The 26,652-nt window shown below is 30.1% G+C and overlaps 2 protein-coding genes across 3 annotated transcripts in view; both read right to left on the reverse strand.

Moving 5' to 3' along the window:
* Positions 1-7,890: 7,890 nt before the first annotated feature.
* On the reverse strand, positions 7,891-9,381 carry LOC134695162 (uncharacterized). Its single transcript, XM_063556367.1, has one exon. The coding sequence runs from the start codon at positions 9,379-9,381 to the stop codon at positions 8,290-8,292; it is 1,092 nt and encodes a 363-aa protein (XP_063412437.1). The 3' UTR covers positions 7,891-8,289.
* Positions 9,382-17,931: 8,550 nt separating this feature from the next.
* The window catches only part of LOC134695490 (N-acetylneuraminate 9-O-acetyltransferase-like), a 34,940-nt gene continuing 26,219 nt past the window's right edge, over positions 17,932-26,652 (reverse strand). The window contains exons 17-21 of one of the 2 annotated variants that reach the window (XM_063556768.1): positions 25,727-25,831; positions 24,926-25,066; positions 24,231-24,308; positions 22,974-23,066; positions 17,932-22,519 (exon numbers count right to left, since the gene is read on the reverse strand). In XM_063556768.1, coding sequence (XP_063412838.1) covers positions 22,262-22,519; positions 22,974-23,066; positions 24,231-24,308; positions 24,926-25,066; positions 25,727-25,831 — 675 coding nt within the window. In that variant the 3' untranslated portion in view covers positions 17,932-22,261. Of the gene's footprint in view, positions 22,520-22,973; positions 23,067-24,230; positions 24,309-24,854; positions 25,067-25,726; positions 25,832-26,652 lie in introns of those variants that run through there. The other variant, XM_063556767.1, reaches the window with a different exon arrangement.

Consider the following 26,652-nt stretch of genomic DNA (forward strand, 5'->3'; position numbering starts at 1 on the left):
TTCCATTATGTTTGACAAAGATTTTGATGTAAAACAAAATTTTAACCACAGACTGAACCTAAATTCTGACGTAGTCGGCGTTAATGCTGACAACGGAATCTATGATCGCCAAGTATCGCTTTCGCGAAACTTGAGAAAAAGAAGGATGTATGTCAAAAGATCCAAGTAGGAAGTTATTTCACTCATAAATTTTAAAGACCTCCTTGCTTTCGACAAGATGACAATCATTATTTTTTGGTTTGTTTTTTTGGAGGGGGGTCCTTTTTCTAAATTAAATTGTAACATAACAATATTTTTTTACATTTAGTATAATTTTTCTACCTATTAACGTGAATTTTCTGACACAAAAATAAATACACGACAGAACTGTTCATTAAAAGTATGTAATCAAATGCCAAACTATATATATGTGTGAAAATTTACTTTCTGAAGATACAACAAAAAAATATAAAGTATCTTTTATTCTATTTAAGATGTTATAAAATCTCATTGAAATTAATTAGATATTCTGTATACAATATCATGTATGATTCACAATATGCAAAATAAAATGCTGCACGACCCAGATCCCCCTCCTTTCAAGAATTATCAGTATCTGATGCATTTGGATTAAGCACAATATAACTTTATGTAAATTTAATACACGCATGCAATCAGTGCTAGCATTTTGAACATATATTTTAATTGTACCTCAATCTAAGTAAAATATTGATCTCTGATTACGTTATACTACATATGATGTTGATTACGTTATTATAACATATGATGTAGTATAACGTAATCAGAGATCAATATTTTAATTAGATTGATTGTACACATGTTGTACCTAACTGTCAGAACACAGAATATTTCCTAAATTGATTCAAAGCACCTGTCTTTTGTTAAAAAAAATGCATTGACTCCTAGCTATGAATAAAACATGATAAAAGGAGATGTCATTTTGACAGCAACACAATGACAAAATTAGCCAAAAACAAGACACATGGCGACCTTCAACAGGAATTACACAATGGGTGAAACTCGTGATCGTCCCTTGTTTACAAAACAAAGTAAATTAAAATAAAGGGCTTATTTCCTTGTCAGATTTTATTTATCAACCTGGGCCATTTAAAAAAAACCAACTAAATAACATAATCTGACTTTAGAAACTTTGATACAGCAGTTTTGATATAGAGGCATTCCTTACTAAATCCACTACTTTTTCGGTAGTACAACTACAGATTGTCTTCAGGATAAAAAATTATTTATTTTAGTTTGAAGACAAAATATAACACAGACGTAAACACTTGTATCAAAATGATTTCAATGGAAGCATGTGGGTTGAATAACATTTTGACTTATTGAAATATGTACAACTGTGCAAACATACTTAAGGTATACGACTCTTTATTATTATTATTGAATAAAGATGTACCAAGTTTTTTGTTATCCTGTGACAGAAAAAAAATACAGGGGCAAATTTGTCCTACTTTTTTAACAGAAACTGCTATCGATACCAAACTCTTTAATTAAGGAAGATCATTAACCAAACAACTGACGAGGTTCCCGACTTTAAACATGGGGCATGGTTTAACAAGTTCTTCGAGTTATCTGTTAGATATTTGAATTTTTGGGTTACTGCCCCATTGATGTCTTTTTCAAGGTTGATTCATTGGTTGTTTGTTTGTGTAAAATACCACTTTCAGCAATCTTGGCTGTATCATTGCGGTCACATTTTTGGTTGGAGGATGCCATATTTTCCCCAAGTACCAAGAACCGCCAAAATTTGAGCTCGACCTTTGCAATTGAATATTACTGAAACATAAGGTCAAATATGCTTATGTTTTGTATTTATCTTGATAGATAAATGGCAATGGTTTTAGAAAAAAGAACCCCTCAAATAGAATGAAATTGGATTTGGACCAAATTTATGTCAGCTTTGTGACATTCCCCCCTTTCGCAATATTTTGTATCAAATATATGCAGATTTGCCATGGTTATACCACAATGAGATTAAAGGTCACCATTTTAACTTATGGAAATCAAATTTATAGAAGATTTAGTTTCCATACATATACACATACATGACACAAATAATAAGCCTTATTTGTTAGAAAGCAAGAGAAGGAGGGTTGAATAAAAAATTATTATTTTTCTAACTGTTTATTGCTACAGTACTTGCAACCTTAGGCGTTACTATTTCAGCGATCAATCAGCGGTCATCGATCAGTCACCGATCAGTCAAGTTCGCGTCAAACTCACGTCAGCAATCCGTCAGACTTATAGTAAAAGTAATTGACTGATCGGACTGATCGGACGGATAGAACCGATCGACCTTGATGACGGATTGACCTGTAATACGTCACATGATAAACTAATACAAATTACGGAATCTTAGTTTCGTTTTGTTTAATTAAAATGGCGACTAGTGAAAATCGAACGTTCAATGATCATGATGATACATTTTGCTTTAATGATAATAATTTACCACAGTTTTATTAAAAAGAAATGTACAGATAAAACCTAACATAAATATATTATTATTAAAGAATGGTCTTTTTGTTTTATTTATGTTTTATATTTTCAAACCCGGCGGGTTTAAAAACGGTGTCTACATCGCGATTTTGATTTTATTATTTTCCAAACATACTCGGGAAAAGCAAAATGAAAGGATCAGTTAATGAAAACGAAGTCTATATTTTAATTTTTTGTATCCTTATCATGAAAAAATTCTTTAAAAAAAAACTTATCATAATCATGATAATCAAGGACTTTTTATATTTCTGTCACAATCGAAGCCTATAAAATTTTAATATAAAGAATGTTTAAACAACATGAATAAATTTTAAGTTAGATTTATCTGACACTCTTAATTTCATGAAAAAAACAACTATTCTAAATTTAAAAAAGAACAAAAATCCAATGGCTGTCAATAATTTTTAGTAAAATAAAGAAATATTTGCATTTTAGGCAATGCTTACAAAAATTTAATATCTTTTTCCTTAAAGTAAGCATATATTATGAAAAACAGCCAATCTTGATGCACAAAAGGTACTGAAATGATATGACGATTAATAATTTGTATCAAAATAAATCAACAACTGCATTCTTTTAAAAAAAAAAAAAAAGTTTAAGTATTCTAATTCTCATTATATCTCAATTCTGATCAGAAGACTTGTCTCAAAATGGTAAAAATAACTGATTTTAAATAAAATAGCTTCATTTTTTATAAAAATAAGACTAATTTTGGTTAAACTAAACAACGCGAATAACATTTTAGTATGATTTCTCTGGCACTCTTTTAATTTCATGAAAATAAAACTATTCTAATCTATAAAAAGTACAAAAATCCAATGGCGTTCAATAATTTTTAGTGAAATAAAGAAATATTTGCATTTTAGGCAACACGTTCAAAAATTTAATCTTTTTCCTTAAAGTTAGCATATATTATGAAAAACAGCCAATCTTGATGTACAAAAAGCACTGAAATCATATGACGATTAATAATTTGTATCAAAATAAATCAACAACTGCATTCTTATTGAAAAAAAATAAAAGTTTAAGTACTCTAATTCTCATTATATCTCAATTCTGATCAGAAGACTTGTCTCAAAATGGTAAAAATAACTGATTTTAAATAAAATAGCTTCATTTTTAATAAAAAGAAGACTAATTTTGGTTATTTTAAACAATGCGAATAACATTTTAGTATGATTGTCAATCTTTTAATTTCATGATTTTTTTTTATTCTAAACTCTAAAAAGTACAAAAATCCAATGGCTGTCAAAAATTTTTAGTAAAATGAAGAAATATTTGCATTTTAGGCAACGCGTACAAAAATTTAATATCTTTTTCCTTAAAGTAGGCATATTTTATGAAGAACAGCCAATCTTGATGTACAAAAAGTACTGAAATCATATGACGGTTAATAATTTGTATCAAAATTAATCAACAACTGCATTCTTATTCAATAAAAATAAAAGTTTAAGTATTTTAATTCTCATTGTATCTCAATTCTGATCAGAAGACTTGTGACAAGATTGTAAAAATAACTGATTTTAAATAAAATAGCTTCATTTTTAATAAAAAGAAGACTAATTTTGGTAATTTTGAACAACATGAATAAAATTTTAGTATGATTTCTCTGACACTCTTTTGATTTCATGAAAAAAAAACTATTCTAATCTATAAAAAGTACAAAAATCCAATGGCGGTCAATAATTTTTAGTAAAATGAAGAAATATTTGCATTTTAGGCAACGCGTACAAAAATTTAATATCTTTTTGCTTAAAGTAGGCATATTTTATGAAGAACAGCCAATCTTGATGTACAAAAAGTACTGAAATGATATGACGGTTAATAATGTGTATTAAGATAAATTAATAACTCAATTCTTATTCCACAAAAATAAAAGTTTAAGTATTTAAATTCTCATTATATCTTAATTCAGATTAGAAAACTTGTCTCAAGATGGTAAAAATAACTGATTTCAAATAAAATAGCATCATTTCTAATAAAAAAAAAAAGACTAATTTTGGTTATTTTAAGCAATGCGAATAAAATTTTAGTATGCTTCTCTGACACTCTTTAAATTTCATGAAAAAAACTATTCTAAACTATAAAAAGTGCAGAAATTCCAATGGCGTTCAATAATTTTTAGTGAAATAAAGAAATATTTGCATTTGAGGCAACGCGTTCAAAAATTTAATATCTTTTTGTTTAAAGTAGGCATATTTTATGAAGAACAGCCAATCTTGATGTACATAAAGTACTGAAATCATATGACGATGAATAATTTGTATCATAATAAATCAACATCTGCATTCTTATTCAACAAAAATAAAAGTTTAAGTATTTTAATTCTCATTGTATCTCAATTCTTATCAGAAGACTTGTGACAAGATTGTAAAAATAACTGATTTTTAAATAAAATAGCTTCATTTTTAATAAAAAAGAAGACTAATTTTGGTAATTTTAAACTACGCGAATAAAATTTTAGTATGATTTCTCTGACACTCTTTTTATTTCATGATTTTTTTTTATTCTAAACTATAAAAAGTGCAAAAAATCCAATAACGTTCAATAATTTTTAGTGAAATAAAGAAATATTTTCATCTTAGGCAACGCGTTCAAAAATTTAATATCTTTTTCCTTAAAGTTAGCATATATTATGAAAAACAGCCAATCTTGATGTACAAAAAGTACTGAAATCATATGACGATTAATAATTTGTATCAAAATAAATCAACAACTGCATTCTTATTAAAAAAAAAAAAAGTTTGAGTATTCTTATTCTCATTATATCTCAATTCTGATCAGAAGACTTGTCTCAAAATGGTAAAAATAACTGATTTTAAATAAAATAGCTTCATTTTTAATAAAAAGAAGAATAATTTTGGTTATTTTAAACACCGCGAATAACATTTTAGTATGATTACTCTGACACTCTTATAATTTCATGATTTTTTTTTATTCTAAACTCTAAAAAGTACAAAAATCCAATGGCGGTCAATAATTTTTTAGTAAAATGAAGAAATATTTGCATTGTAGGCAACGCGTACAAAAATTTAATATCTTTTTGCTTAAAGTAGGCATATTTTATGAAGAACAGCCAATCTTGAAGTACAAAAAGTACTGAAATCATATGACAGTTAATAATGTGTATCTAAATAAATGATTATCTCAATTCTAATGAAAATATTTCTCGAGTTGTTTTATGAAAAACGAACTTTTCTAAACTATAAAAAGTTCAAAACTCCAATGGCGGATTATCGGCATTTTGGCATTTTCGTAGGTAGAAGTTCATGTTAACTGAGACATATAATACAAAACTATTAATCAACACAAACAATTTAACGCTTTAATTAAGAATCTAATATAACTGTTATACTATTTTTACTTTTTTTATTGCAACCAAATTAACGTGTAAATTATGGTGTCTTCGTCGAGGTCCGCGTTCATTGATCGTAAACAATGTTGAGTTCGGTTTACATAAGAATTTGAAATATATACGTATCCGTCCGATCCGTGCATAAATTTGATTTACTGATCGATCGATGACCGTTGTCACGGTAACTCTCACATAGGTTATTTGACTTATCTGACGGATCCTATGGGTCACCGATCACCGATCAGTCATCGATCAGTCAAACATCCGTCACCGATCATTCACCGATCAGTCAAGTTCACGTCAAACAGTAACGCCTAAGGTTGCAAGTATCGGTACCACGATTTCCCGAGAACTACGAGAACAACATAATATCCCGAAAACAAGATTATATATCCCGAGAACAAGATTTTTAATTGTGTTATAGGTGTTTTTATTGTGTTTTTACTAATTTTTACAATAATAAAGAATACTAATAAGAGATAATACTCGTTTTTATTCAATAAAAATGCAATTTCAGGTCAAAAATTCGATTTCTATGTCTTGTATGCTAAATCCTTGTTGAACACAATATGGCGGACATTCTAAAGGTAGACAACTTAAGAAAATCAAAGTATTAGAAGATCTTAGAAGAACTGACAGAAAAGAAAAGTATCAAATGTACTGAAAGAATAGATTTTATTAAAAAAAAATGTTAAACATTCATATAAAAACTGATTGTTGTTAATTAATTATAATTATTACGTCCGCCATATTGTTTTCAACAAGGAATTTGCATATAAGTAACAAGACATAAAAATCTATTTTCTGAAGATTGCGTGTACTTTTATTAATTATGAACGCCATAAACCTTAATCATTGTATGCTGTTACACTTATTTAAGCAAAAAAACACATATAACACCATAAAAAATCTTGTTCTCGGGATATATAATCTTGTTTTCGGGATATTATGCAAGTACTGTACCTAAGAAATACACGAACACTTGTGTTGAATAAGGTAGGCGGCGCTAATAATTCTATACTTGTGGGTTGCTTTTATACAAAATGTAAGCATATCACGGAATCAAACGATTAGTATTGATGTCGTCAAGAGATCAGTTGATGTGTGAATTGAACAACTCCTTACTGTATATATCATTGATTGAAAGTAAGACATTGGGCGAATTACGGATATTTATTTTATTGTATTTTTAAGCATTTTTTTATGAATCTGCGCAATGATTTATAAGTACATACATGTCTAAGAAGTAGCTTTATATATAGACTGTTCTGACATTTCTGACGTTTGGCGAATAATGTGTTTAAGTTTCCGGAATTATGAATTTTACTCAATATTGAAATATAATTTGGAGCAGGCTATTCTATTTTTTGAACAGGAAATGAAGCTAACAGAAGGGCTAACAATTTGCGGATTTTATCTCTTATGGTTAAAAGATATTCTTTGGCTGATATCAATTTCGAAATTATTAATGGTCTGTTGACTTCCAATTAAACTCGATGATATAGCTGGAAATGTTTGATCATTTCGGTAACACATAGTTTTCTGTCTACTTGGTCTGTCTTGAAATTATGAAATAGATTAAAGAAAATCCCACATACCTTCTCTGTGGAGTGGCAAAAATCATAAACGGTGATGTGTGAAAGTATTTTATTCCCTATCAATTAAAGTCATATGAAACGACTTTCTTGGAATTTTAATGGTGAGGAAATTTTTGAACTCATGCAGGCATATATACTATATCCGTAATGGTCCTCTTTGTTCGAATTTATATTACAATTAACACAAATCAATATCAACAAAAGATATTCCATTCAATGAAAACTTTTCATGTGTAATAATTCCCTGGTTTTATTGCCAAACTTTACCAATCGTGAACTTAATAATAAACAAACAACACAGAATCATGGAGCATGCGAAAAAATACGAGAGTTGATTGAGAGTTTTTTTTCCCTTTATTTTCCATAGGTTTCCATTTGTAAACTAAATAAAACTAAAAATGAACAATTTTAAATTATTTGGTTTGTCATTTGTTCTTTCAGAACCAATTTTCACTTTTTACTTTCCAGTACACGTCAATTTACATTCTTTTATCACAGTTTTCCCTCACACTTGCGCGGTGCGGTTGGCGAAGGTGTCGTGGTAAAAGTCATTGGATGCAGAAACGATATCGGCGAATTGGGAGTACTGATTTCAACCGAAGTACATTTCTGAATATTTAGACAAAGGATCTTAGTATACACGAAAGTCCATGTACACTTGTTTTATGGTAAAACTTAGTCATTCTAGTATATAAAACATGTTTAACTTATTCTTGAAGAATCCTTTTGACTCCAGTAAAAAATTGAAACTTTATCATTAGGATATATCTATACTAAAACACATACGCCAACGGTTCTTGCGTGTGGTCTTGACCATGTTGATTACATTAAATTTTCTGCTATAGTGGTCACATAAATTTTTGCGTCACCGTCGAACTGAGCATTTCCAATTAATAGATATCCTTCATTATCTATACACAACGAGTGCGGTCGCTCAATCTTATATTCTTTATCAACAAAATGGAGTCCCAGAAGTTCTCCTCTGGGATTCAAAATATGTAATGCGTTATTTTTCGCGTCTGAGAGAATAATGTTATCACTCGATGTTATGGTAATTCCATGTGGAAGGAACGTTTGTAAATTTGGATTACCATTGTATGTAAACTTCAGACGACCGTTAACGTCTACTGCCACTATCCTCCCGCTGAGGTCCGCCCTCATCCTGTCAGCTACATATAATATATTCTTAGAATCTGTTTCGATACGGGCGGGATAGCTGAACAGTTTTCTTCCTTTTGTGTCGGTTTCCAATGTAACTTTTCTTTTATATTCGTTGTCAAAAATGATAACTTGTCGGACAGAAAAGTCAGTTACTGGAAATGATGGCCCCTGTTCTTTTAAGCCTACTATTAAGCTATTGTCTTTATTGACATGCAAAGATAAGGGCCTCATTGGAGAAGTATTGACAACAGTCTTTATCTCGCCTGAATTAGTTAAAATACAAACACAGTTATTATCAATCATCTCCTTGAAATAAATTTCACCTTCCTCATTTACAGCTATGTCAAATATTCTTTTTTGTAATGTTTGCAATATCCTAATGGAAGACTTTAGCATCTTCCCCTTTACAAAAACAGCATTTTCCTCTGTCTTGTTTTGGACAAAATATACCAAATAATCTCCAGAGCACAACAAAGAATTAATCACTGGTACTGTGGTTGTATATGTATTAAAAACTGAAGTAATTACCTCCGATTCAACCTCCCTTTTAGGACGATTATCCTTAAAAACAGCGGCAACACAGACGATTTCATGATCCTGAGCAGATTTTAGTCGCTGGTGGATTTTCTCCTTACACGGTTTACACATGAACACATCACATTCTTCACATTTCCAGTGTACTGCTTGTTCATTACAAAAATGACAAGACAGAGGCACTTGTGCTTTCCTCAAACTGACCGACTTCGACGCCATTTTTTTAGTTTGAGGAGATGTATTACTTCCTCGTTCATTTAATGTGACGCATATTGAGAGTTATTTATAGTTCGACTGTTCTCTGTTTAACTTTAAAGAGTAACGAAATTATTTGTATTGATCTGTTTAAGTATTTATTTTCTATTTTTTATTTATATTTATCTGTTTAAGTATTTTTTTCTATTTTTTGCTTACATTTAAATACAGTTAATACGGCTATGTGTTAAAATGCTTAATATCGCCAATGTCCAATAAACTCATCATAGATACCAGGACTAAACGCAGTTCAAATGACGAAGATATAAGCTACGAAATACAGGTATCAGTATGCCTTTCAATAATGAGAAAAATCAAATACTATATGTAAAATAAGAGTACAATGTTATTATGAAGATGGGTTCAAGTAGGGCATTCCTTAGGTCACAAGGTCACAATAAGGAACTCAAGTGACATATTATGAAGGCTCAAATTTAAAATTGTTCCAATTGAAATTCCATGTCCCTCAATTTGACCGTTATGTCCTTTTTAAGTCACAATAACCTTAACGTATACCACAAAGGAGACTTCCATCGTTTTGTTTCATCAGTTCTCAATATAAATCTTCATATGTATATATGTTACAGTGAATTTGTATAATCAGGGATTATGGAGAATCCCTGATTTTTCAGGGAATATGTAGAATCACTAAAATCATGAGTAATTATATATCCCTGAAAATGACCAGTGATTTTACATAATCACTTAACATTTTAATAATTATTTTACAAATTCCCTAATATTATTTCAGGGATTATGAATAATTTAAGGATCCTTTGTTTGATAAAAAAAATAAAGACAAATTATCATTTTTTACTGGCCAGATGAGATAATTTTGCTTTTAATCACAGATGATGATCTTAAAGATATAACCAACACAGGGTTTCGAGATAAAGTTGAAGACTTCAAAATTAATAATATCAAGATTCCCTTCGTATCTATTGTTTGTTTTTTTAACAGCCATCGTCAAATAGACATTCATGTTCTATTTGAAATCCACAGAGCATGTTAGTTGTGGTACATGTAAAACAAATGGCAAGAAGATTATTTACATCTGAGTTTGTTCTTTTTCTTGTTTATGTTCAAATGAACAAGAAATTCAAACAGAATACTTACGCATCTAAATGTTAGAAAAACTAAGGATTGACAATTAAAACAAAATTTTAGAGGAAGCTGGTATTTGGTGTAATATTCTTATAGCAATTCCTTGGGGTAAAAAAGGCCGGAAAGGGAATCCCAAAAAAAAACATAATGGTAATTATTCACCAAAAGTCTGAAAAAAGATATAGCCTGTCCAAAAAAAAACATGGTATCTTGCTCGAACCAGTTCGAGGTTGCTAATTCCCTTTTTTTTTTGGGGGGGGGGGGGGTTAACCTACAGATGTTTTTACTGAACACTTTATTTCTCTAGGCGGGTCATAAAATCTTATTCGATATGTGTAGGAAAATGTTTTCTAAAATGTGGATATTGTAGTAAAAACAGATGTGAAGCATATTATTTAAGGAATGACTGTAATATTTTTTCTGTCAATGAAGAACTTACATACAAAATGTGGTGCACACTGAATAACCCGCGTAGCGGGTTATTTCAAAATGTGCACCACATTTTTTATGTTATTTCGAATAGCCAAAACAAATATTACAGTCATTCCTTATAATTTAATTCAAATCCTTTTTTTAGCTGTAGTAAATCATGAAAAAACGTTGATGACGTCACGGTCACATGACAAAATTATGTCTATGAGCTGATAAACAAAGCAACAGTAGTCAATCAGAAGACGCCGGTTTCATCCAAAATTAAATTATTTTAATATATTGTGTTTAACATTAAAATTTGTTGTGACTAACATTTAAGAAAAAATAGGGTTATCATTTTGATATTTTGTGCTTAACATTTTACAATTTATGTTTATACTGTTTAATGCTGTTTAAATATGACTTTATAGCATTAATTATTTAACTTTTATTCATTTTCTTTATAAATAAAATTATTTCTTCATTTCAGTTAGTATGTATTATCCCTGACGTTTGTTCTAGTGATTATACATAGTCCCTGAAAATTTCAGTGATGATATATAATCCCTAAACTGGCCCGAGTGATTCTACATAATCCCTGAAAATTTCAAGTCGCCAAGAACTTCTTGAGTACAAAGATAAGAATAAAGCTAACAGAACACCCCTTGTACTCACTTACCATCCTGATTTTAAAAATGTGTCATCCATTGTTCAGAAGCATTGGAAAATTATAGAAAATGATTTAAATCTAAAAAAAAGTATTTTCATCACCACCAGTCATGGCCTTCAGAAGACCTAAAAACATCCGTGACAAATTAGTGACTTCTGTATTAGCAAAGCAGCCTACTCCATCGCCCGGTTGCTACAAACAATGTGGTCGAAAGAATTGTTTGTGTTGTAAAGCTGCCAATACAAGCAGTTCTTTCATCAGCTCCGTTACTAAACAAAATTATACCATCTACTCTAATTCCAACTGTAAAATGGAGAACTCAATTTATATATTAACATGTGACACTTGTGGCATTCAGTATGTGGGAGAAACAATGGACAAATTTAATATTCGGCTTAATAACCATCGTTCATCGTACAAAACCAACAAAAACTGTCCTCTCACAAGACATCTTCGTTCAACGAAACATCCTTTTGAAAATGTCACTTTCCAAATTATAGAAGTCAACACCGAGTGGGACACCACGGCGAGAAGGAGAAGAGAAAACTTTTGGATCCACCAACTCCACACTTTAGAACCTGATGGTCTTAACGAAAAAGACGAGAAAAGATACAGGAAAGATAAAGAATAATTTAAAAACAAAGCATCGTCATTTTTATCCCGTAATATCGGCCAATATATATATATATATATATATATATATATATATATTGGCTTAGGTGTAAGAATTCATATATTATATAGTTGATTGAACCTTGAAGAGTGTGTTAGTTCCATGATGAATATGATCGATTTTATTGTACAACTAGTTGTTTTCAAATAGTTGATTTACATCAAATTCACTTGAAGGATTTTATGTCATCAACTGTTGCTGTTGATCATCGTAATATATTGAGATTGGTGTCTTAGTTTTGGCTCAGACAAATAATTCAATAAAAATCAGGAAACGATCTGTCAAATTGACAGCATACCGGGTTTTCTATATTTTGAAAGGGCTTTCAGGCTTCTTTACCTGCAATATTATGTACATATCTTCCAATCTACCAGGGACAAAATTCCTAAACTAAAAAAAAATTATCGACTTCCTGAACTGACCCCCATTTTGTTATAAATAAATGATTATGATAAATTTCAATTTTCAAAAAAAATCGGGGGAAGGGTTACATTAATGTCTTGACTAATAGCATCACTTATGTCTGACCGATATGAAAAATGCTTAATACAAATGGCACAGAAATGTTTTTACTGCAATAAAATGTAGGATTAATAACCTACAACTGTCAAATTCAAGGGAATATTTTTTTCGACCTACTTTGGTATACAACTGGATGTGATGTGCCATGATTTGGTGGTATTACACCTAAAGAAGACATTATTGTTCAATAAACAAAATGTGACTTTTTACTTTTGTAATACTGGTTATTTCAAGTATTTCTGTCAGGTTTTGTCATGATCAGTTCAATAGTATGAGTAAAATCCAGTATAATGAGAGACGACATCTACAGCGATTCAAGCAAAATTTCTTCGACAAATCCAAACCAAGCCGCATCAAAATAGAATAATGTGTGGACCAATAAATGATCAAATATCTATCTTATCTGCCTACAAATAGTTGAATATGATACACAAGATGATTTTAGGAAGATAAATACCACTAATGGACCTCTTTGTCTTCTTTATAAGGTCCTTTATACCTCTCATTTCCTCAACATTTCAACTTTTCAGGCAATAAATCAAAACTAGAGGCTCTCAAGAGCCTGTGTCGCTCACCTTGGTATATGTGCATATTAAACAATGGACACAGATAAATTCATAACAAAATTGTGTTTTGATTATGGTGATGTGTTTGTAGATCTTATTTTACTGAACATTCTTGTTGTTACAATTATCTCTATCTATAATAAACTTGGCCCAGTAATTACAGTGGAAAATATTTTCTAAAAGTCTACAAAAGTTTATGAAAAATGTAATAAATTGACTATAAAGGGCAATAACTCCTAAAGGGGTCAACTGACCATATCGGTCGTGTTGACTTATTTGTAAATCTTACTTTACTGAACATTATTGCTGTTTACTGTTTATCTCTATCTATAATATTATTCAAGATAATAACCAAAAACAGAAAAATTTCCTTAAAATTACCAATTCAGAGGCAGCAACCCAACAACAGGTTGTTTCCATTCATCTTAAATTTTCAGGGCAGATAGATCTTGACCTGATAATCAATTTAACCCCATGTCAGATTTGCTCTTAATGCTTTGGTTTTTGAGTTATAAGCCAAAAACTGCATTTTACCCCTATGTTCTATTTTTAGCCATGGCGGCCATCTTGCATGATTGACCGGATCACTGGACATAATTTTTAAACTAGATACCCCAATGATGATTGTGTCCAAATTTTGTTTAATTTGGCCCAGTAGTTTCAGAGGAGAAGATTTTTGAAAAAGATTACTAAGATTTACGAAAAATGGTTAAAAATTGACTAAAAAGGGCAATAACCCCTAAAGGGGTCAACTGACCATTTCAGTCGTGTTGACTTATTTGTAGATCTTACTTTGCTGAACATTATTGCTGTATACTGTTTATCTCTATCTATTATATTGTTCAAGATAATAACCAATAATATAACCAGATGCTCCGCAGGGCGTAGCTTTATACGACCGCAGAGGTTGAACCCTGAACAGTTGGGGCAAGTATGGACACAACATTCAAGCTGGATTCAGCTCTAAATTTGGATTGTGATTAAATAGTTGACACAGCATAGGTTTCTGACACAGAATGAATGTGTTCTAATGAACTTAAAATTTTTGTTTTCTCTTAGAGCAATTCACTATGCTGTTGAATATTAATCCTCTCAAAAAAATGTTTGAAGAAATTTTCTTTTTATTTATGAAATTTCAAATGAGAAAATTGAACCCAATTTTTTTAATCACATCCCCCTTTCTCTTATTCCAAAACTAATCTCAATTAAAATTTCTAATGGAGTTTGCGACAATAACTACTCATTTAAATACAGCATAAAATATTAAGATGTAAAAAAACTGCTTGTTATCACTGAATGGTAAAGATTATTTTAATTTATCAGTTGGTAGTAAAAAGTGAATATACATTGTATATTGTATATATAACAAAGATTTAAGTTGATTCTGGACAAAGAAAGATAACTCCAAATAAAAAAATTCTTACAATTAGATATTTCTTGCTTACTATTCTGGACAAAGAAAGATAACTCTAATTAAAAACAAAATTGCTATTTCACAATATTTTGCAATAAGATATTTCTTGCCATTGCGCAATACTGTGCAATTGAAAAGACTTGCTATTGCACAAAACTTCATATAATAATTTTAGATCCTGATTTGGACCAACTTGAAAACTGGGCCCATAATCAAAAATCTAAGTACATGTTTGGATTCAGCATATCAAAGAACCCCAAGATTTCAATTTTTGTTAAAATCAAACTAAGTTTAATTTTGGACCCTTTAGACTTTAATGTAGACCAATTTGAAAACAAGACCAAAAATGAGGAATCTACATACACAGTTAGATTTGGCATATCAAAAAACCTCATTTATTAAATTTTTGATGAAATCAAACAAAGTTTAATTTTGGAACCCGATTTGGACCAACTTGAAAACTGGGCCGGTAATCAAGAATCTTTGTACATTTTTAGATTCAGCATATCAAAGAACCCAAACGATTAATTTTTTGTCAAAATCAAACGAAGTTTAATTTTGGACCCTTTGGACCTTAATGTAGACCAATTTGAAAAAGGGACAAAAGTTAAAAATCTACATACACAGTTAGATTCGGCATATCAAAGAACCCCAATTATTCAATTTTGATGAAATCAAACAAAGTTTAATTTTGGACCCTTTGGGCCCCTTATTCCTAAACTATTGGGATCAAAACTCCCAAAATCATTACCAACCTTCCTTTTATGGTCATAAACCTTGTGTTTAAATTTTCATAGATTTCTATTTACTTATACTAAAGTTATGGTGCGAAAACCAAGAAAAATGCTTATTTGGGTCCCTTTTTGGCCCCTAATTCCTAAACTGTTGTGACCTAAACTCCCAAAATCAATACCAACCTTTCTTTTGTGGTCATAAACATTGTGTTTAAATTTCATTATTTTCTATTTACTTAAACTAAAGTAATTGTGCGAAAACCAAGAATAATGCTTATTTGGGCCCTTTTGTGGCCCCTAATTCCTACACTGTTGAAACCAAAACTCCCAAAATCAATCCCAACCTTTCTTTTGTGGTCATAAACCTTGTGTCAAAATTTCATAGATTTCTATTAACTTAAACTAAAGTTATAGTGCGAAAACCAAGAAAATGCTTATTTGGGCCCTTTTTGGCCCCTTATTCCTAAAATGTTGGGACCAAAACCCCCAAAATCAATACCAACCTTCCTTTTGTGGTCATAAACCTTGTGATAAAATTTTATAGATTTATATTCACTTTTACTAAAGTTAGAGTGCGAAAACTAAAAGTATTCGGACTACGACGACGACGACGACGACAACGACGACAACGACGACGCAGACGACGACGCCAACGTGATAGCAATATACGACCGCAAATTTTTCAAAATTTTCAAAATTTGCGGTCGTATAAAAACAGCAAAATTTCCTTAAAATTACGAATTCAGGGGCAGCAACCCAACAACAGGTTGTTCGGTTCATCTGAAATTTGCAGGGCAGATAGATCTTGACCTGATAAACAATTTATCTGCATGTCAGATTTGCTCTAAATGCTTCGATTTTTGAGTTATAAGCCAAAAACAGCATTTTACCCCAATGATCTATTTTTAGCCATGGCGGCCATCTAGGTTGGTTGACCAGGTCACCGGACACAATTTTTAAATAAGATACCCCAATGATGATTGTGGCCAAGTTTGGTTTAATTTGGCCCAGTAGTTTCAGAGAAGATTTTTGTAAAAGATTACTAAGATTTACGAAAAATGGTTGAAAATTGACTATAAAGGGCAATAACTCCTAAAGGGGTCAACTGACCATTTCGGTCCTGTTTACTTATTTGTAAATCTTTTTTTGCTGAACATTTTTGCTGTTTACAGTTTATCTCTATCTATAATATTATTCAAGATAAAAACCAAAAACAGCAAAATTTCCTTAAAATTACCAATTCAGGGGCAGCAACCCAACAACAGGTTGTTTCGATTCATCTGAAATTTTCAGGGCAGATAGATCTTGACCTGATAAACAATTTAACCACATGTCAGATTTGCTCTAAATGCTTTGGTTTTTGAGTTATAAGCCAAAAACTGCATTTTACCCCTATGTTCTATTTTAAGCCATGGCAGCCATGTTTTTTGATGAAATGGGAATTAAAACACAAACCTTATTCTAGATACCCTAGGAATCAATCAGATGAAGTTTGGTTTGAATTGGTTCAGTAGTTTCAGAGGAGAAGATCTTTTAAATAGTTTACGACGACGATGACTACGGACGGACGACGACGGACGCCAAGTAATGGCAAAAGCTCACGTTTCCTTTTAGGAAAGGTGAGCTAATAATGGGGTAACTTTCACTCATTTATGATTACAGTAGTTACTACTTAAACCATTCGGCTTCCCAAGAGCAAAGTAAGATGGCTTTGGTGTCTAAAATAAGTGGAGGCAAAAACCTTATTCCTTTGAAGGAAAAATAATTGTCTTCACAATGTTTATCCTGGTTTATATACCGTAAGCAGAAGGTTACAGCTGGCCATAACACCAGGTTCAACCCTCCATATTTTCTTAAAGTGTCATGTACCAAGTCAGGAATGTGGCAGTTGTCATCAATTTTGTCTATTTCTATGCATGTTGGTGTTTGTTTTTCTTGCAATTCAGTGTTTCTGTTGTTTCATTGTTTTCCTTTTATAGTTGATGTGTTTCACTGTGTTTTAGTTTATAACCTACATTTGTTTTCGCTCAATCGATTTATAAAATTTAAAATTTATACATTGTTTATAAATTTATAAAATGCATTGCAGGACATCTTTATTTTGTTTTGACTCATTTCAACAACTTAAGAAGACTATATTTTCTAAATCAACAGAGACTTTTCTGTGAAAGATACTAGAGTCAAACTCATAGATTAAAAATAAACTCACAACACCATGGCTAAAGATAAAAAGACAAACAGACAAATAACAGTACAGAAAACACAACATAGAAAACTAGACTAAGCAATATAAACCCCACCAAAACCTGGGGTGATCTCAGGTGCTCCAGATGGATAAGCAGATCCTGCTCCACATGTAAACTATCATTGCATTATTCAAATGTATTTTGAGATGGGAATGTACAAACTGCAAGTATAGGTGATGTATATAGACAATTTATGTAGTGTACAAAAAAACATTAAAAGTAATTTCTGTGTTTATTACCCTGAACAGATTTCCAATCATAATCAGTTTCAACAATCTAGTTTGCAATACACAATTTTATAAATTGTAAATCATTTAATAACATTTTAAAACAAGAAAACAGGCTATAATATTTAATTCCTAAATGCAGATTTAATAATAACATGTTAATAAACATTCTCATTATATGCACTGTTGATTCATTAATTTCCATGGGTACCAATTTCGAGGATTACAGAAAAAATGTCTTTTCATGGAATTTGAATTCATGGTTTTAATATTTTTTTTACATACAAGCCAGTTATATTTTGTACTTTTTTTAGCATTTAAAACTTCTGGTTCACCTGTACCCTTGAAATCAATGATTTTTTTATCACTCAAATAAAGAATCCACTTTGGTTGAGGTATTTTCCCCTTTGGAAAGTGCTTAATATATATATATACAAAGAATTCTTCCCACAAAAAGTATACTTAAAATCTGTTGTATCGTTTTTTTATACTTAAATTATTTTTCCCAGTATAAATACCAAATTACCACATGTACAAACCATTGTTTATATAAATATACAATAATCCACATACAAAATGTTTTCCCACAAATGATTGATATGAGTTAAGTCGGATAGAAATCAACCTTATACAAATCTATCCAACGCAGCTCGTTTATAAAATGTTCAACCCATATTGTTTCAATATCAAATTATTTTCCCCTTAAAATATTTGCTAGATGAGGGTCTTGCAGTGGTGGTATCTTTAATTTCCAGTACAATTCTACATAGTAATACTCAAGACAAAAATTCAAATCAGTCTTGACCTATAATGGTTTACTTTTTTAAATTGTTATTTGGATGGAGAGTTGTCTCATTGGCACTCACACCACATCTTCCTATATCTATTCAATGTAGAAGCTTAGTTGGGAAAATAACAAAATTGAAGTATTGTCAAACAGGAAGTGACTGCCAAAATACTACACCATTTCTTAAAATATGGGCTGAGTAATTTGTGACGAAAGTCATGGATGACTGAACTAATGAAGGACTGATGGACATGCTGATTGCAGTATACCTCACATTCTGTGGGTGGGATTTAATAACATAAATACTGTGGATTCATTTAATTTTCGTGGATAGAGAAAAAAAATCATTTTTTTTATACTTCAATTCGTGGTGGGTAACCAAGGAATCCAGGAAAATTGGTATATGACAAATAATAATGAATCCACAGTATATCAGAATATTTATACTTTACTATTGATCCATTAATACAAAACACACCATTTTATATATTATATCATAATTAGAATAGGACACTTCATTCAGAGTAGGTTTCTACCCTTCTCCATGTCCAATCATACTAAAATGCATTGACTAGCAATTCCAACTTAAAAAGCTTGGACTTCATGTTCAAAGTAAAATTGGATGATTTGTAAAAGTTAATGATATGAATGCCCATTTTTTCTACTTCAAATGATTCATCTATTAAATCATATATTCCTTTGTTTTAGTTTACAATGATACATACATAACATGCATAATCCATTTTTTTTAAACTTCTACCCTTTAAATACTGTAAATTCATATATTGGTGTGCTCATTTATTAACAAGATTATAATGGTGTGGACAAAAATGTTTGATTAATTTTTACAATTTCAGGCAAATCTGCATACAGATTTATGTACCAAATTCAAAATGAAAATATTTTTGACATTCTCATTCAATCTCATTATTCATATTTATAAAAACATCGCCAACGTTTCTCAATTCTTTTTGCATTTGTCTTGAGACGACACAACTTTTTTGGTTATTTTGCATAATAGCTTAAATTTCGTAACTTGAAATTTTTTTTTAATCCTCTTTGTGTGTATTTGCATATGAGGCAACTTATGAATTGCGTAATCTCTGAATAAAATACTTAAAAATTCTTTCTATTTCACCACATATTTTTCATTACTTTGTAATTTGTTTAGCCTAATACTTTGTATCAAATACATGAACATGAATAATCATGGCAATAAAAAGAAAAACATCTAATACAATACATACACACACATATAAAAATAAAAATTACATGAATATAATGTAGCACACACTATAATTAATCCCTCACAATGTGTCATACACAATAATGTATCCCTCATAATAAATAACATATGTACATGACCTATTAGATACTAGTAGGTAAAACAATAATCCAAAACATAGTTTTAAACCTTAATAAAGCACCCAATTTGTGAGGGTCTAGTTTGGGGAATTTTCCTTTCTGTATACATAAATTTAAGTCCATTTTTCTCTAATGTTTTTTGCCTTATTCCTTCCCCACCTGTTAACCCATATAGTATGAATTTATTTATTTTATTGGGTACCAATTTTTGTGGATGAGGAAAATGTGCAGGTCTGTTGATATTTGATTTCATGATTTTGTCAAGGTCTCTGTACTTTCCTATAAAAAATATGTCATTCCTCGAAAACATTTAATTTTGTGGTACACTTGTACCCAAGAAATCCATGGAAATTGGTATCCAACAAATAATAATGAATCCACAGTATTTAATCCCCAACTAGACCCTCGTTTGTTCATTATGACAACAATAAGTTGTAAAGCTTCACAATTTGATTATGAAAGGTGAAATCTAATAACAGTTATTCAAGATAACAGAAAAAAAGCCCCCAGCATTTACCTCCAATTCTCTCCCCCTTCCAAAACAAATAAAATTATAAAAATAATTTAACAGTGCCCCGTAAATTTTCCCACAACATTAAGATTCTGTATCCTGGCTTAAATAGCTTAAAAGGATCTGAAAAAGCTCCGTTTTAGTCTCTTTTTCAACAATTATCACATCAACCAATGAAATTTATTTCTCTAAAAATTTGAAGGTTTGCATCATTACAAGCAAATTAGAGGATCTGAGAAAGGTCTTTAAGAATAGAAAGTAAGACAGAGAGGTGTTAGATCCATTCACAGAAGCACTGACACATGAGCTTAATCAAATTGTGGTATAACTTTAATCAGAAAATTAAGTGTTCAATGGTATTTTTAAACACTTTGTATTATTTGTAAAGTTTTCAATGGTATATTTGAGCATTGTGCATTTTTTAACAGTTTTTAAAAGGCAAAAAAGCACTATAACCTACATTTATGTACACTTGACATAACATTCCAAAAAATTTGACAATGTAAAACAAAAATAGGATTATTTTTTGCATTATTTTTTGCAATCTTATAATAAACAATATTTTTTTATACATAAATATTTGCTGTCCAACAAAAAATAAAAGTTGTAAATTTAAACTGCTTTAACATATCAAGCACAATAAACAATATCTATTTGTCCATTGACAAAAAAAAAAAGAACAAGCATCAATACAGTGGCAATTGTGTTGAGAGGTTTTATTTAAAAAAACAAAATGTCTAATGAAATTTATCCCAAAAAACTCTAAAAAAAATTATTCTCAGATAAACTAGTAATTTTTCACCATTCTAAGTTGCATTTATAATTATTTTAATGTTTCTATTAAAAATGTGAAAGTTATTTGATTATACCCTGTTTCAGCTGTCATCATAAACAAAAAAAACGAACAAAAATGAACATATTTTCTAATGAAAAACAGGAATAAACAACTGAGCACCTAATATAACCAGAGAAGGTTAAGTGTAATGTAAGGAAAACTCCAAAAATTGTAAAAAAAATAATAATAAAGGAATGGATGAATGGATGTCACATAGGGATACACAAATTTTATGTTTAACACAAACACAATAAAACTGCATTGGTATTAGAATTTGTGTTAATTTAGTTTCATTTTGTCAACTGTTTTCAAGAAGTGACTTATTGTAAAAAGTGTAGATGAAAAGACACAAGAGAACAAAATTGATCGCTAGCTATGTATCACTTTAGCTTTACAGTTTGGAAACATAAAAATCATTTTTATCATTCTTGGCAGTAACAATTTTTAACAATTGACTAATCAAATAAATAGCACACAATATACTGTAAATTCAGAAATTAGTATGTGTATAAATAATTGTTAGTCCTTGACCACTGGTGAAAATGTGAAATCTAATTAATGTGATTGCAAAAACATTATGAAGGTTAATCGTCATTTGATTTTGCAATTTGATTAGGGACTTTCCATTTTGAATTTTCCTCTGAGTTCAGTATTTTTGTGATTTTACTTGTCACTCCTTTGAGTTTTTGTTAATGCAAAACTGATGTCCCATTTCTAATCAATAAAGAAAATATAATTTCTGAATCTACAGTAAATAAAGAATAACAAGAAAAAATCTATTAAATAGAAAGCACACCATGAGAAATACATACTGGCAGTAGGATCAAACAAAAAATAATAAAATTACGTAACAATGCCTTCCACTCTGACGGAATGGCGTGTTTTGTTAATGCCCCTGTTATTTTAGAGATTTCGTGACTAATACATATAAATATAAAAGACGTAATTATAACATTTAGAACAGGATAACTTGGTATGAGAACCAATACTCCATGGGTATCAGCTGCTAACCAAATATGGTACTGAGATATAAAAAGCTGAAATGAAAATATAGTCCAACATTAATTGAAATTCACAAAAACGTTCAGATGATATTGTCAGTCAGCTGTGTATGAAACTATCATATCAATAGCTTGAAATAGAAGCAGAAAAAATAATGCTGATTGCTAAAATTTACTTTTTAGTGATGTTGAAATTTTTTTTTTTATTCAAATTTGGTTTCAAATTATTTGGCAAATACAGTAAGAGCAGATTTGTATTTTGTTCAATTAATAGTACAATTAAATTCATGAAATTTAAAAGAATTTATTCCCTACCAATATTTACAAAATGCTCATGAAGTTGAATAGTAAGCTTCTATTCACAAATGATATTCTGGTTTTAATCATTTCTAACAAATTTTAGGACATAATAACAATGTAAACAGCATATCAATTCTTTTTTCTTAAAAAGTATTTTTTGTGTCTAGTTGGTCACATTAAATATACTTACTTCTAGTGATATTTTACCAAACCATGCAAAAAATGAGCTGTACTTTGTTCTCAGCCATCCAGGAACGTTACGTATTAATATGAAAGATACAATCTGAAAAGGAATAAACATCAGTGAAAGGACAGAACTGTCAACATATTCAAAAGACAAACCTTTATAATTTGGTGCAAGTTTAATAATGATTCACTTTTTTAAGATGCCCATCTGTCATGTCTGTGAATGGATGAATGGGAAAATAATAAAATAAGCCCATATTTTGCAGATATTATAAAACAAGAATGCCCAATCTGCACTATCATTTTCTATGTTCCATGGATCCTGAAATTGGGGTCAATACTTTAATTTAGCATTTAAATTAGAAAGATCATATCATAGGGAATAGATGTACTAAGTTTCAAGTAGATTGGACTACATCAAAAACTACCTCGACCAAAAACTTTAACCAGAAGTGGGACAAACGAACATACAAACAGACAACGAATGAACAGACAGACACACAGACCAGAAAACATAATGCCCATAAATGGGGTATAAAAAATCAATACCTTAACTGTAACAAGGATAATCTCAAAAGGATTTAACAAAAATATTCTATTTCATTTTGTATCATTCAATCTGACATCATTAGAGTAAAGGTTGTTTTGGAGCGTAGTTTATGTGTTGATGTAAGATTGTATTATTTTTTTATATCAAACTATTACCTCAATAAAAAATATTTGTTTCCTTAAATAAGCAACAAGTGTGTGTTGTTATTCAGTGAAGTGTTTTCATTTTCTTTGGTCAAGGCAATATAGCCTTTTTTAGCTGATATAGCATAAAGCAAACACTAATCACTTAATTATTCTCTTCTATCTAGCAACATGGATGCAATGGATAAAAATAGGGCATTTTTTAAAATTTTGTAAGCTTCTTTTTCATCCATGTATCATTTTTTTGCATGATTAATAAACAAACAGGTACTTTAACATTAAAGCTACTAGAAAATGCCCGCAAAATCGTGGTACAATTAGGCAAGTGTTGAACAGAGTTAATTTTTGCCAGCAGTATGTTGACTTAGCACCTGCGAATGCATATAAGTCATGGATGGATAACAGTTTCTGAAATTGGATATTTTTCTGTAGAAAAAAAGATTGTTTTTAAGACAAATTTTAGAAAGTACAAAACACTTCATATCACAGTATATCTGACTTTATATGGTTTTAGAGGAGTTGAGGCTCCATGAAATCAGTCTCTTCCTTTATTAGTATAAATACTTACAGGAATAATGGTGAGATAGGAATGGAACTGGTTACACTCGACTTTGTTCTTACACAGGAATGTAAAAATAACATAACTCTGAAAAAACAAATAAAAATTATTACAATATCATTAACATTAAAGTCTTTTCTGAGAAAGGGATGATTTCTAAAACTTCCAAAACTATGGAAATGTATTAAATGTATTTTTTCTATCATTTATTATTTTTATTGTTTAACATTTTTTTGTTATTGTAGGTTGCTCAATGTCCAGTTGCAAATATTTAATGTCCGTCTTCATTTCAGTTTTTTTGAAAGTTTTCATATTCCTCAATTTTGTTTTTAAAAGTCATTTTTTGTCTAAAGTTTTCATATTCATCAATTTCATTTTTTTAATGAATTTAAATTCTTCTTACATTTTCAATTTCCTAATCCAAATAATTTCATTTTTTTTTCAAAATTATCAGATAAGTCCACAATTGTTCCAAATATAGAGGAAATAAAAAAAAAAAATTATATTTGAAACTTTCTGTCAACATTTTTGCTAAGTTATCTAATTTTTTACACTTTTCTATGAAGAGGGACCTCCAGGCCGATTAGTTATAAAGCTAACTGTGTAACACTCTTATAATAAAGTATTTATATCGTAAGTTGCTCTATGTCCAGTGGCAAATATGTTGTTTTCATTTTCTTTCTTAATTTTTATTTCATACTCACACCAAGACCTAAAAGGCCTAAGAACACAACAAACGATGAAAAGATTCTTGAAAATAAATTCTCATTGTTGCTATCATCTATAAACTTGTATTTTTTAGCTAACTCATAAACAAATCCAAATACCATTCCATAAACAACACTCTGAAATGTAACAAAAAATCATCAAGAAAGCAAATCAAATCTCAATTTCTTGCGTAAAAACAGAGAAAAAACATTCATCTATAAATTATTTTTTTGAGTGGGTCCCCATGTACTGTTAGGAGAGGATAACATATTTGAGCTTTTTACCAAAATGGGTTTATCTTACAAGTATATTTGAAAACAAGAATGTGTCCCCAGTACACGCATGCCCAATCCGCACTATCATTTTCTATGTTTAATGGACTGTGAAAAGGGGAACAAAATTTCTAATTTGGGATTAAAATTAGAAAGATCATATCATGGGGAACATGTGTACTAAGTTTGAAGTTAATTGGACTTCAACTTCATCAAAAACTAGCTCGACCAAAAACTTTGACTTGAAGTGGGACAGACCGACCAACAGACAATTGAATGGAATGACGAAAGGAGGCAAAGACCAGAGAACATAATGCCCATAAATTGGACATTATAAAACATTTCACACAAAATACTTTTAGAAATATGCTGTTTTTAACCTTACATAATTGTCTAATAAAGTCTAAAAATTTACAAAAGTGACAAAAAAACATAACCCTTTCATTGAACTAGTCATAAATTTATTATCTGTCTAATGAAAGTTTTTTAAAACTTAACACTTCATGTGAACTGGTTGTGACTTACATATCTGTCTAACGACCACCTAAATCTCCACTCTGATATAGAATCATCTTGTAATACAAACAAAGATTTGATTGGCCTCAGTAGAAATACTTTATCAAAAAACACCTGCAAGTAAAAAACAAATGTACATGTGTATATGTATTTATCTTACCTCCTATACATTTCGAGGAGTATGATTGGTTAAAAGCAACCTTGTGGAGACTGTGTATGTTCCATATTAGATTAGTAGGCGGGGCTTATTACAATACACAGTTAGTAGTGGTGTTAGGTCCCTCTAAAAATACAGACGTTGGAATTGATGATGAACGATTAAAATAAATTCATGAAACACATTTAAGGTGGTATGGGTGTCTTTCGCCATCTTGGATTGTAAAAAACAGAGAATCTAAGGTCCATATTTTCTACCAAATTAACAAAATTTGATGCAGGAATGAAGATATTTAATGTGAATTTTCATTGAAAAGAACCAATTTATAAGAATATAACTTAGAAATATTAATATTTTCACAAGTGTAGATCATTTTTGACTGTTTTTGAATATTTTTGAATTGGCAATTTAAGGGGAGGTAACTCTAAAACAGTGCATTTTCTGAAGGGCTCTACATGAAATTTTCCTATTTTGTCTTTTAGCCGGAAAAAAAGTACGGTGACCCTATCTTTTCTTTTGATATTCTCAAAGCATTGTCTGAAAGCAATCTTTTCCTTATTTATTTTACAATTCTATCATTTTGTTTAGTTTCTATTCGCAAAATGTTATTTTTTCCTGTATAATCCATACAAAATTTGTCATTTTGTCACAACCTGTAGCTTGAGAAAATGCGCGGTGACCTATCATTTTTATAATATTTTTGAACATGTATCAATAGATACTACATTTTGACCAAGTATGAACAAATTCTATCATTTTTATTTTAGACTCCCATACC

This window comes from Mytilus trossulus, chromosome 13 (genome assembly GCF_036588685.1).
Source record: "Mytilus trossulus isolate FHL-02 chromosome 13, PNRI_Mtr1.1.1.hap1, whole genome shotgun sequence".
Taxonomy (NCBI): domain Eukaryota; kingdom Metazoa; phylum Mollusca; class Bivalvia; order Mytilida; family Mytilidae; genus Mytilus; species Mytilus trossulus.